Here is a 13506-nt window from a genome sequence, read left to right on the forward strand (position 1 = left end):
GCGATTTCCTAAATATTTGCCCTTCGCTTCCGATTCCTCACTCCTGTAGGAAATGCCTGACCCTACTGCCTACCTTCTGATGTCCATCTAGGCTGCGAGTATCCTTTCAAGACCCTGATTAAATTGGGCAGTGAGTTCCCTCTGGAGGCCTTGGCCTTGAACAGGACCATTTTCCTCTCCCTGCCCTCAGCTGGAGTCAGTTCTCCTACTGAGCCTTCTCTGGTCCTTTAAAAAAGAATGAACTGGGCTGTTTTTCTGGTGTTTGCATCAGGAGCAGAACCCCAAATGGAAATCCATCTGCCCTGCTATCTCAGCAACCCACTTCAGCCTCCCAGTTCTGTCTCGACCCAAAACCGTGCAGCCTCGCCGAAAGCAGAAGGATGGCAAAGTTTTCAGTGGGAAAAGCATCTGGCCGGCAAAATCTTGATTATTAATGATGGTGAGCAAGCAAGAACACAGCTTGACTTTCAGGTTCCTTGCTGGGTTTGCAGAGCTGGCAGTTTAGATAAACAATCTTTTTAAAACTAATGTGCTGAGGAAATTTCACAGAGCATCAGAGGCTGCAGAAACAAAAAAATCTCCACAAATTTCGCTACGGCAACATTGCCTTCTAAAGTAGAAATGAAAAATGTGTGCATATATAAAGGTAACAGCACTTCTGGCCCCCTCTAACCCAGTTTTTTCCACTGAATCGCTGCTCCCCATCTAGGGAGCAACCATATAACTGTAGTAATTAAGCAAAATTCTGCTCAGTTAGCAGATAGCTAAGGTAAAACATGACCCACAGAGGCTGCAATCCAAAACATGCTTACCAGGCAGGAAGTCCTATTGAAACAGTGGTGCTGACATCTGAGATACACACACTTATAAATGGACCTTTTTTTAAAAAAAATTATTTATTTATTTATTTGAAATGCAACAAGGCAGTGTATAATATTAAAAAACAGAATACTACGATGGCATATTTTTTTTTTAAAAAAAAACACACTAATAAAGACTGGTTGGTAAAATAATTCTAAAAATCACATTCCATATTCCAAAGGCCTGTCAATGAAATACAGCTTTTAAAAGATGTCCATAAGAAGGCAGGGCCTGCCACACTCAAGACCTGGTCCCTAATAAAGGCTGGCCAAACCTTCACCAAAACTGCCCCATCAGAAGATCTCAGTGATTGAGGTGGAGCATAAGGAATCACGAAGTCCTTGCAGTACTTTGGGCCCAAGTTGTTAAGACAAATTAATCCTGCGCAAGCTTCTGCACTGCTCCGAGCTTAATACATTTTGCCCTTATTTTGAATCTATAGTCCCGCCATCCCTCCTCACAGCTGCGTTTTCTTGCTCCAGGAACATTTTACATTCTAATACTTCTGTCCAGAGTCATCTCTCTCTTCTTGTCAGACTTCAGCGAAAAAAAGAAAACCCTCCCCAAAAGCTATGCAAACAGACCTCCAGGTCATGCTGTTTCTTTTGCAGCAACCATCAGCCTCCACCAGTTCCTCATCGTGCATTCATTTCCACAAAATCACCTCTTGGATTCCCAGAGTAACAGCCCTTTTTATGTTGCAGTGGAGGCGACAGGCTACATTTTACATTTTGAATTAGTAGCTTTTCTTTCATCGTTTGACAACCTTCACCACTCTTGACACTAGCTGTCTCGCCCTTTGGTTTTGATGAGACACATATATTCCGTCTGGCAGGCTGAGAGTCACATCAAACAGCTACATCTCCAAGGATGAAGGGAATTTCTGGATGTGTCACATTATGCCAAAGAGGGTTTTGCTTTAAAAAAAAAAGTCCTCAAATTTACTTGCACGTAAGTACTATTTAATCAATAGTATTTTGCTTAATTTAATTTTTTGTTTTTGGTGTGTGGGCCATTTGTTTTCAAGTGAGAAAACCCTGAAAGGTTTTCTTTAGAAAAAATCATTATTTGTTTACTAAATTTATATGCCAGCCCTCCTTCAAAGGGTGGCAAATATGTCAATATGTACTAAAACAGTAAAATTTAAACTTCTAAAAAGAGTTAAGAACTCCTGAAAGGAACCACCTACCCTCAAACTAATAATATTAGGGTTGCCAGGCATAGGACTTTCAGCCATCAAATGCCTAGGTAAACGGTTTGCACCAGACCTTTAAATCTAGTAATGGTAAAGGTAAAGGGACCCTTGACCATTAGGTCCAGTCGTGATCGACTCTGGGGTTGCGGTGCTCATCTCGCTTTATTGGCTAAGGGAGTTGGCATACAGCTTCCGGGTCATGTGGCCAGCATGACTAAGCCGCTTCTGGCGAACCAGAGCAGCGCACGGACACACCGTTTACCTTCCTGCTGGAGTGGTACCTATTTATCTACTTGCACTTTGACGTGCTTTCGGACTGCTAGGTTGACAGGAGCAGGGACCGAGCAACGGGAGCTCACTCCATTACGGGGATTCGAACCACCAACCTTCTGATTGGCAAGTCCTAGGCTCTGTGGTTTAACCCACAGCGCCACCCGCGTCCCTTTTAAATCTAGTAGCAAATGCTAATAAAGTTTATATCTATCTAAATCAAAGGAACCTCTAGTAAGCTAGAGCCATGATACGGAATGCCATGTGTGAGAGAAAGCCTATGTGAATGACTGGCAATGCCATTTCCCCCTTGCCTGTAGGCTGGAACTACATATTACATTTATAAACATGGGTTCCCAAGCAGGTAATACAAACGTGGAAATGGAGGAAGCATTTGCAGCAGAGAACCGGAAGGAAGGAACACCTCCTGCGCCTATTGATTCTTCCCTGGGTTTACTTCTGTTCCTGGAGCCCAGCTGGGTAACACAGAAAACATGGGATAGCTCAGAACCCCATGTCTTCATTGTAACATATGGTTCTGCCTTTAATCATTGCAAGAGAATAGCAGTCATCGTGATACCTTCTGTCCATGGCAAAAAAGTCAATGGGGAAAGAACTGCATGTTGTCAGCTCTCTCAAAGTAATGTAGTTTCCCCTTCATCTTGCCATTTTTCCAGCTGCAAGAGTCAGGGGTCTGCACAGAAACTCAGAAATAGCAGAAAGCACTAGATGCACAGGAAATGTCTTTGAGCATTCATTAACAGATGATCATCAATCTCCTCCACCAGACTGCCCAAACTCAATGCTGTTCACTTACCCTAGCTAGTGGAACTGTAGCTAGACTAACCCATCAACATCTCCCTGCTAGAGGTCACTATGGTCTGCGCTAACTATGGTATGCCAAGATTTCAAAAACTGGGTTCCAGGTCTGGGAATCCTGAGATAACCTGCACCAGAATTTTTCAGAGATTTACCACACTAGATCACATGGTAGACTTTCGATGTATAAAGCAGGATTCCTCAACCTCGGCCCTCCAGATGTTTTGAGAATACAATTCCCAGCATCCCTGACCACTGGTCCTGCTAGCTTGGGATCATGGGAGTTATAGGCCAAAAACCTCTGGAGGGCCGAGGTTGAGGAAGCCTGGTACAAAGGAAGGATAAAAACTGAACCCTGCATACCCCTCAAGACATAATTCTAACCCAACTTTTGCGATCATCAAAAATATTTGGCTAAGACACAGCAAGGACAGAAAGATGCTCTTGTACATTGGTCTGTGGGGCTAGAATTCCTTACCCCCAAACTTCCTTAGAAGCCAGAATTTCCTTTGATGTCCACAAGTCTGATTTATGTTAAATGCAATAGTGGGAGGTAATTGGCTGATCAAATTAAACTAATCATTGTACTAGCCATGATGGCTATGTTCTGCCTCCACTATTGGAGGCGATATGCTTCTGACTACCAGTTGCTGGAAATCACATGTGAACAGAATGCTGTTGCACTCAGGTCCTGTCTGCTGGCTTCCCAGGGACATCTGGTTGGCCACTGTGAGAATAGGATAGTGGACTTGATGAGCCTCTGACAGGGGCATGATACAGCAGGGTTCCTCTTATGTACTAGCAATGGGGAGTATAAACACCCTCTTCCAGGAAATGATGCAAGGTGAGAAGGGCTTAAACCCTTGAATGCAGAGCCAAAAAAACCTCAATTGCCCAGGGCCTCCATTTGTTGCCTCCTGAAGTTCTGTACACTGGGAAAACCAGCAGCTGGTTTATACAGATGTATAATAGAACAATGAAATTTCAAAAGGGAAATCAGCAAAACTAAAGCGCTTATAAATGGGAACGCAACACACTTCTGCTCTAATGCTGATACCACAAATTGCTGCTGCCCAGCAGCAAAGGGGTTTTAAAGGAGGGGTGGGAATTATATTTATTTACAAATCAAATACACTTAAAAGTAGGTATGTTTTACAGGATTCTCCAGAGTATCACAGATGACAAACCACAGGGCTAAAATTCCTTAAGTGATTATATAATCCCTCCGTTGCAGGCCATTGGGAATATACTGTATAGCCCTGACAAGGATAAAAAGGAACCCTGCATTATTAATACGCTCTCTCTCGCTCTCTCTCGCTCTCTCTCCCCCCATCTCTCTTTCAAACCAAAGCAAAGGCACTTACTGTGAAAGCTGTTCATTGAAAACATTTTGGGACGATAGAATCCAGCCTTACAAACGCACTTGTAGGCTCCGAGTACAAATCCATGGCCCTTCACTGGCACACACTGGAAGGAAGGAAGGAGAAAGGGAGAAGATGAAAGAGGTGCCCACTCACTTTCCCAGAGATGTTGAACATCTTCACCTTGATCCTGACAATACAGCAGGGGGCTTTCCTTTACACAAAGCAAAACAGGGTTTTTTCTTTGTTTTTTAAGGCTCAAACAACAACTGTGATTTGTTTTAACTGTTTTTCATTCTGAATTTTAAAATATTGCAACCCAAGCTGGAACCTGCTGGTGATCGATAAGATACCGTATTTTTTCACTCTATAAGATGCACCAGACCACAAGACGCACCTAGTTTTTGGAGGAGGAAAACAAGAAAAAAAATATTCTGAATCTCAGAAGCCAGAACAGCAAGAGGGATCGCTGCGCAGTGAAAGCAGCAATCCCTCTTGCTGTTCTGGCTTCTGAGATAGCTGCGCAGCCTGCATTCGCTCCATAGGACGCACACACATTTCCCCTTACTTTTTAGGAGGGAAAAAGTGAGTCTTATAGAGCAAAAAATACGGTAATTAATGTAGCTGTGGCAGTGATCGTAGCAGTGACAAAAACAGCAGCTATCCAGCAGTGGGACTGAATGCCTTGGGCTCGCCTTCACTGGAGATATTCAAAGCAGAAGATTGTAAATCCCTGCACTGAGGGAAGTGGTCTAACTAGGCAACCTCCAAAACATCCCTTCCAACTCCCATGTTCTGTGATTCTAGGCCAGGGCATCTTCACTGCACGAATACTTTGTATTAACATGGCACAGCTGAACTGCCTCAAAACAACAACATATGCAGGCTGGCATAAAAATGAAGTTATTTAAAGTAAAAAACCAGGCTATTCCCGTCATTTAGATTTATCAGTATTAGCAGACCAATGTTACAATAAGCATCACAGCAGGCTCTAATTAGCATGCAGGCCATGAATATTTAACTGGAACAACATATCTATGCATATATGTCTACTTGTGAAGTCACAGCCACCTGTGGATAATAGCTTTATGACACTTTCTGTGGTCGCAGAGACAAAAATGAGGTAGCGAATCCCAGCACAGAAAATGGAGATTTACAGTAAAATGTTGAGTTGGACAACTGATCTCCAGTTTCAGATAAACATGATCAAAAGGGAGCAATCTGAGGGCAGTCTAACTTTATATGTAATGGTAAAATGAAACAATATAATGGGATAACCCACATTCGCTGGTGTTCCACATTGGTAAGTGATATACAACATCATCATCATCATCATCAATGAATTGCTTCCCATGCTGCACCTCAAAATGATTTACAGTGGAAAAAAAGCATCTATGAAACAGTTACATACACAGTATTGGTCCGAATATAATCCGCACCCGAATATAAGCCGCACCTTAAAATTGAAGGGGGGGGGGAGAAAAAAGGAAAAATACACGAATCTAAGCCACTCCCTCCCTTGCTGCTCCTGGCTGCAGGGGGGGGAGGGGGAGCCGTGCTGCGTTGCCGGCGGCCTTTCCCCTTCCTTGCTCTCTCCCTTCCCGGCCTTGGGGGAGAGGAAGGGGGACTATGCATGGGGTGGGCACCGCTTTGCAGTGCTCCTGGCGCTGTTTGCCCCGTGCTCCTGGCTGCATACCGCAAGGTTGCGAATATAAGCCACACTTTAACTTTCCACAGTCAGAATTTGGGGGAAAAGTGAGGCTTACATTCAGGCCAATACGGTATTAAAAAGGTCAAAGAATTGCATATATTAAAAACACAGAGAGAGACTAATTAAAACAGCCGCAGCACTTCTTTCACCTCTGGTGGACTTGCCCTAGAGTGAAGGTTTTCTGGGAAATGATTTATAATGAACTGAAAAAGGTATTTAAGTATACCTTCCTCAAGAAACCAGAGGCCTTTCTCTTAGGCATTGTTGATCAGAGTGTGCAAAAGAAGGATCGAATCTTTTTTATGTATGCTACAACAGCAGCAAGGATACTCATCGCTAAAAGCTGGAAAACTCAAGAATTACCCACACTGGAAGAATGGCAGATGCAACTGATAGACTATATGGAACTGGCGGAGATGACTGGCAGAATCCGAGACCTGGGAGAAGAACTGGTGGAGGAAGACTGGAAGAAATTTAAGGACGATCTACAAAAATATTGTAAATTGTATGAATGTTAAGAAAGATGTAAGATTAGCAAAAACATGGCTTCAACAAACCAGTTATAAAGAATATAAATTTAAATTTAATTGGAAGACGAAAAGATAAATTTTGGATAAGTAATATTTTATGATTAAGTTTCAATAAGAGTATGTTAAATCCCAAAATTTGAGATATTAATATTGGAAAATTATATTATATGAATTAAATCAAGTTAATAATTTGCTGGTAAAATTTATGAGTTTAGAAAGCAGGAACAAGGGTTGTGAGGAAGTCCAAAGATGAGTATGAAATGTGGATATTGGAAAAGATTGTGTTATTATCTATGTATTTTATTGTTAAACTAAAAAATTTAATAAATATTATAAAAAATAAAAAATAAAACAGCCGCAGCACATACATGAAATAAACTCAAATCCAATATAGACACCACTGTGATAAAGATCCCCCTTTGGAAGGCTTGTTGAAAGAGGAATGCATTTAGCAGTTGACGGAAAGGTGATATACGATGGGAGGGAGCTCCAAAGGTACATCATTGTCCCTACTCTCTCCTTATTTTGCATTTTGAAGATATTTTAAGGTTGATTTTTAAACATTTAGTTAGTTTGAGCTGTGAGAATTGTTAGTTTCTGTTATCACTGTGCAGCTGCGTGGAGTCACAGGACTCTGTTTACATTCCAGGGCTTCCAGACTGTTGGCAGTTTCATGGGAAAGGAGACGGGATGTATCCTCCCCAAGTTTTCTACCAAAGCCAGAGCAAACTTTAAAGCTGTCAAAAGTAACCTTACAGTAACTCTTCCCCCTCCCCAAAACCCACTCCCAATTTCACAGCATATGCATAAATACTTATCCAAGCCTATTGGAAAAGCGATGAGGCATTTGCTCCGAGTAGATGGTATAACAAAATATGCAATTGCCACTCGCTGAAAACTCACTCAACAATGCAGACTCACCAGGGATGCAATCAAACGTGACACCATTCTGGACTAGCGGATACCTTTTATTTCATTCCAACCAAAATTTTCAAATCCTAGAAGCAATTTTGCATCTGTTGTGTGACTATAATGCTAGTCAGAAATTTTACTGAGCTCTGAACATAGTGCAATTGTAGATGGATGAATTGTGTCCTGTATTCTTGCATAAAATAAGAATCAAAATGGCCTCTAGGAAATTGTGAGGTGCACATCCTCTATAGTATACACCAAGGAGAGATGGGCTGATGCGCTTTGGGTGAAAAAGCAATATATAGATACCCTATAATATACCATTTAGAAGTAGCCAGGGTTTTCTTCCTCCTCCGTTATCAATACTCATTTATTTATTTACATTTATATATACTGCCCATGTGAGCATCATAGGGTGGCCTTCCACAGAACCACAAAAATACATAACACAATAGCAAACACAACACACAGCCAGCCACCACTCTTCCATGTATGTTTTAAAGCAAATATTTTTCAATATCATAAATCAGCGCGTCACAATGAGGAGGGCTCTTCACCTGTTCCCTATTCCCGAGCCTGCTCTTCTCTGCTTCCACTTGTGACCTGGCACTTGCGCCCATTCCTAGAACCTGACTGATCCTTCTCTGAGGGCAGTTTTCTTTCCCCCTTTTCGAGGAGAGCTGGGGTTCCTTCGCAGCCTTCACCTGCCACAGCTGCGCTGGGCCTTAAATCTCTTTAACTCCAGGCGGATTGGCTCACCTCCAGGCTGCGCGCTGGAAACACGGGACTGCCATGCTCTAGACCACGAAGCAGAGATGCCTTCAAGGGCCCAATAACAATGAGGCAGGCTCTTAATCAAAAAGCTTGCTGCTGGGTTGGTCTAAACACGTTGCAGTTTCACAGCTTAAGGATCTGAGGCTGCCCAGATTTCACACATACACCCTATCAAGTCACCTCCTTATGAAAGAAAGGTCACACATGAAGACAAGCCTACAGATAGATAGATTGTTGGTGGTTCAGCTTGGTTAACTTTAATCAATGTGATTCATCATTGCAAAGAGAGAAGAAAATGAATAATGGGATGCCAGGTATTCTGGGCAGGCTATTTTGTATTGTTAAAATTAATCAGCTTTCTGGCTACATATTCAAAGTACATACATGAGCTTGAAGGAAACAAATTATCAACTCATGGACCAATGATTAGTGATTAAATTATTTGGGGCAAGAAGCCTGACAATGCCGTCTATGCATCCAATGCTTCAAAAATCATATTTCCCTATTAACCTCAGCTGCAAGATTCTTCGACTGACATATTCAATTTAAAGCTCAGTTAAAAAGTTAAGGGGCATCCATCCAAACAGCCAGATTAAGCCTGCCAATTGCAACTTAACATCAGTAGTTTTCAGGCAAACACATCTACTGTGCTAGTTTCAGCCTCCCCAACTGTCTGGGCTACTTCAGGAATATAAATTGAATCTATCCAGAGAGGCAGCCTTGTTAATCCATTTCAGAAACAGTGAAGAATCTTATGACACCTTAAAAGCTAAGAGACAGCAGTGTCCTGGACCACAGCAGGAGTTAGATCTCAAATAAAGAGGGGAAAGAACTGGCTGAGGAACAAGACTGAGTCCTTGAACTTGAGACCAAGACTAGTGACCTGCACCTGGGGCTTTGCACCAGCGCCCCTACAGGCAGTTCCTCCTTAGACTGAACAACCTGGAAAATGAAGTTCCATCATGCAAGACACCAATTGCTCACCAATACCTGCTCATTGGTGCAGATGACATACCAGGCAGGAAGAAAAGGAAAAGCACCTAATTTCTGGGCTATGGGTCAGAGGGCTTTCCTTTTAATGATATTCATTCCTCAGCAATGGTGGGTGGAGCATAGGAAGGATGGTCAAGGCCTGGGAGAAGAGGAATTAATTAGAGCAGGGGTCGGCAAGGTTTACCTCGCCTGGGCCGGTTCAATCCAGCAGAGATCCCTCTGTGGGCTAGACTGCATGTGTGCGTGAGCGCGCATGATTTCTGGCATTGGCATCTGCGCAGACACGATTTCCGGCGTCGCAGACGTGAGTTCCTCTGCCACACCGGTTTAGTGCAACAGACGGGGACTCACTGAGCGGTCAGCTCAGTTTGGGGGCGGCTCGTGGGCTGGTTAAATGACCCCCGTGGGCCGCTTGTGGCCCATGGCCTTAGGATGACAACCCCTGAATTAGAGCAACCTTCAACCAGTGGATGACCTCCAGGTGTTTTCAATTGCAACAGCCAGCAGCAGGCAGAGCAAATGCACCCAGTGATCTGTCCATGGTACTGAAAGTCTTGTCTCTGGCCTTCTTGACCATAGACACCTACCCATCTCTGCTTGCAGATATCAAACTGAGTTCCTCATTTTCTCAAATTTTCATTGCTATCCCAGAGAGTGCTGGCTGGACCCCTCTGCCTTCCAGGTCATACTTGAGCTCCACTGGCTCAAAACAGACAAGTGGAGAAAACAAAAACAAGCCCATGAAATAACAGCAAGTCTGTAACATTTCTGCACAGAACCCAAGATAGAGGTAACAAGAGAATGATCCATTCATAACAGCAGTCACTGTGGTAGCCCTGACTTATTGGCTGTGCGGTCCTAATTTAACATATGTGATGGGAAAGAAACCCAGAGTCACAACCCAGAGTCACAATTAAGTAAGAACTAAGCAGAAGCAAATCTATTGCTAAATTCTAATTCAGCAATTTCATATTATAGCTTCCTTTTGAAGCCTTTTCGTTGAAATATGTTGGCTTTGAAGTCAGCAGCAGTATGTCCTGATTTATGGATACCGGCACTTTTTATGACAGATTTGCGTCCATTTATTCTCTTACAGAGCTATTACTGGATCCAGTGTTATCAGCTATTTGTAATTAAATAAACCCCTGCTCATTCGATAAAGTGGTATATGTCATCCCTTGCCAGCAATGCCCTTTTGCAGCCTGCACAGGGGAAGCAGGTCAGTCTCCACACATGAGTATAAATGGACACAAACTGGGAATCGAAAATGACAACATTCTCATACACAAAACAGTGCCATCATCAGGAATTACAACAAATACAGTCAGTAAAATGATCCAAGGAAGAGGCAGAATTGCATTGGTTCAAACATAATCATTTCAATCCTGCCACTGCATCTCTAAATAATGAGGAAGTGTTCTGAAAGCCTCCTTCTAGATTAACAGCACTTTAAATGCATAATCATGTAATCATGTAGTTCAAGTGAATTTCAACTTGGAACACACACACAAAAGAAATCCTGAATAAAAATCAATACAGTAAGGTTTTCTTCCCTTCCTTCTAACTTACATCAGATAAATAGCATCATTCTCAAAGCTAAATACAATGTAAGGCAAAATATAGGCATAGAAACTGTCGCAGGTGTGCAGCTGCTATGGCTGGACCAGAATGGGCCTGGAAACCTGCCTCAGTTGTGTTCAGTGGAGAAGGAGGAGGTGGAATGCAGGAATATGAATGTGAAGGTGGCCAGCGGAACAGGAATGGATGTGTATGGAACAAGGGATCAAATGATATGCTGGGCAGTTTACAACAGATTAAAACAATACAGCAAGAACTGAATGCAAAGCAAATTAGCCAGTTGAAATCAGATGCAGAAAAGCATTTTCTCCCCCCATTAAAAGACCAAGCAAATGAAGTAGCATTTGTCTGGTGCCTAAATTTAAGTAGCTGCTGGGCAAACATGCTTCAGGAAGTTGTTCTGTAGCTGGGGGAGGGCATCATAAAAGGGCACTGTCCTTGGGTCACCAAACCTCTGAAGGCAGAGTAGCCTTGTGCCTTGCTTTACAGAATTCAATCCTCTACTGGAAGGGTCCCAGCCTGCATGGTCCAAGTCTGATTTTAAGGTAAAGAACAATAAGAAGGAAGAGAGGACGGGGTCTTGCGGTAGCCCATCCACAGCACCTAGGCAGTGAGCCATGGTTTGGCTAAGTACAGCGGTACCTCAGGTTACAGCTGCTTCAGCTTACAGACTCTGCTAACCCAGAAATTGTACCTCGGGTTAAGAACTTTGCTTCAGGATGAGAACAGAAATTGTGTGGCAGCGGCGCAGTGGCAGTGGGAGGCTCCATTAGCTAAAGTGGTACCTCAGGTTAAGAACAGTTTCAGGTTAAGAACGGACCTCCAGAACGAATTAAGTTCTTAACCCGAGGTACCACTGTATTGTGTGCTTATGAGGGCAGAAATTACAGGTGGCCTTTTAAAAGACAAGTCTGAAGGCACAAGAGAATAGTCATTCTGGTGGGAGAGAAGAGCAAGCAGAGACGAAACACTCCATACATTTTTCTGTTCCAAGAATTCTTGCTTCCTCACAATAACCTAGAAACCTAGTTTCCCCTATTATAAATGCTGATTTATTTTAGCCGTGCTACATAGCTTTGGCATTTGATATGCAGGCCTATTTTCTATGTCACCACAATAAAAAGCAGCCACAGGGGAGTTGGGCTGTGTGAACCAGCTTATCTAAGCTGGCTACCCCTCCAGGAAATGGTTGTTAGAGTCAACAAATGACAGTCCCTATTCCCATGGCCCTTATGCTAAGGATGTGTTTAGATTTAAGGAGGATAAGGAACCCAGGGGGGAAGATTCTGACATCTCTCACAAAACTCTAATTCTGTCCCTCTTTAAATAGCATTGGCTGCCAGTGGCTGGATCCATGCAAGGCTAGCTGGAGTGGGCAGCAGGGCTAGCTCCAAGTAGGGGTGTTCTCTGGTGGACCCTCTCTTAAGAGAGGGCTCCTTAATGTTGGAAGAAGCCCCAGCTTTGATGAGCTTACCTGGTAAGAGCAACAATGGGAAACAGCTGTGTTCTGATTGGAACAAGCTGAGCCTGGAGACCACCATTTAAATTTTCCACAATGTTCCAGGGGAACAGTGCTTTGAAATACGCCTGGTTGTGAACTAGAGCCAGGGATCAAAAGCATGTCACCCCGTTGCTAGCACACCTGCACTGTTTTTTATTGGGAGATTTTTTTATTGCTTTAATTCTTGGAGAGGTTAATTACTTTTTAATTACTTTCTGTTAGCTTCCATCTGTTTATCCTCTTCATATCTACAATAATGCTGGAGAATGCTGATATCCAGATTTATTTATTTTTTAAATTTCACAGCTTGGAATTACATTTGTCCACTTCACCTTGAGGTTAACCACTTCACCTCTAAGATAAGAAAATTTCCTGAACAGAATCAAGGGTCTTACATTTTGAATTTAGCTCACTGAAGAGAGAGAGAGAGAGAGAGAGAGAGAGAGAGAGAGAGAGAGAGAGAGATCTAGAAGAGCTTCCACGCTGAATGATCAAGTTGTGAACTGAACATAAATCATTATTCTACCCTTGAGTTAGCTAAACACTAGAGCAATGATTTTCAAACTTTCAGCCACCTGTGTTATTTTGCGGAGATTTGAGCCTTGCAATGGACACACTCCAGTGAAGTTTCTACCAGGCAGCCCAAACCAGAAATCAGGAACATAGCTCTTAATGCAAAGATGCATCTTGATGCAAAGTTCTTGACCCAATAGGAAATTGAAGCAAGCTGAACCCTTATGAAGGCAAGCAAAGCCTGTTCTGCATTAGGTTCCACCTCCTTGAAGGAAGTGCCTATATCCTTGTTTGATTCTGTATCCTTCTGTGAGGTATAAGATGGGATGACTATCTATCTCATAGCTCTCTATATTTTGCTGGATTATCCCTGGACATTGCCCATCCTGGCTGGGGATGAAAGTCAACAACAGCTGGAGAGCCACAGGTTGACCATTCATGGTCTAAAGATGGAGGAATTGCTGAGGACTCACCCTTTGAATCTGAGG

General features: G+C 42.9%; 1 protein-coding gene across 1 annotated transcript in view; it reads right to left on the bottom strand.

Annotated features, from left to right (window-relative positions):
- Positions 1-13506, bottom strand: part of GPR158 (G protein-coupled receptor 158) — a 119627-nt gene that overhangs the window by 53910 nt on the left and 52211 nt on the right. Inside the window, exon 3 of the mRNA XM_079948123.1 lies at positions 4510-4612. Coding sequence (XP_079804249.1) covers positions 4510-4612 — 103 coding nt within the window. The remainder of the gene's footprint in view (positions 1-4509; positions 4613-13506) is intronic.

The sequence above is a fragment of the Podarcis cretensis genome, assembly GCF_951804945.1.
Source record: "Podarcis cretensis genome assembly, chromosome: 12".
Classification (NCBI taxonomy): Eukaryota; Metazoa; Chordata; class Lepidosauria; order Squamata; family Lacertidae; genus Podarcis; species Podarcis cretensis.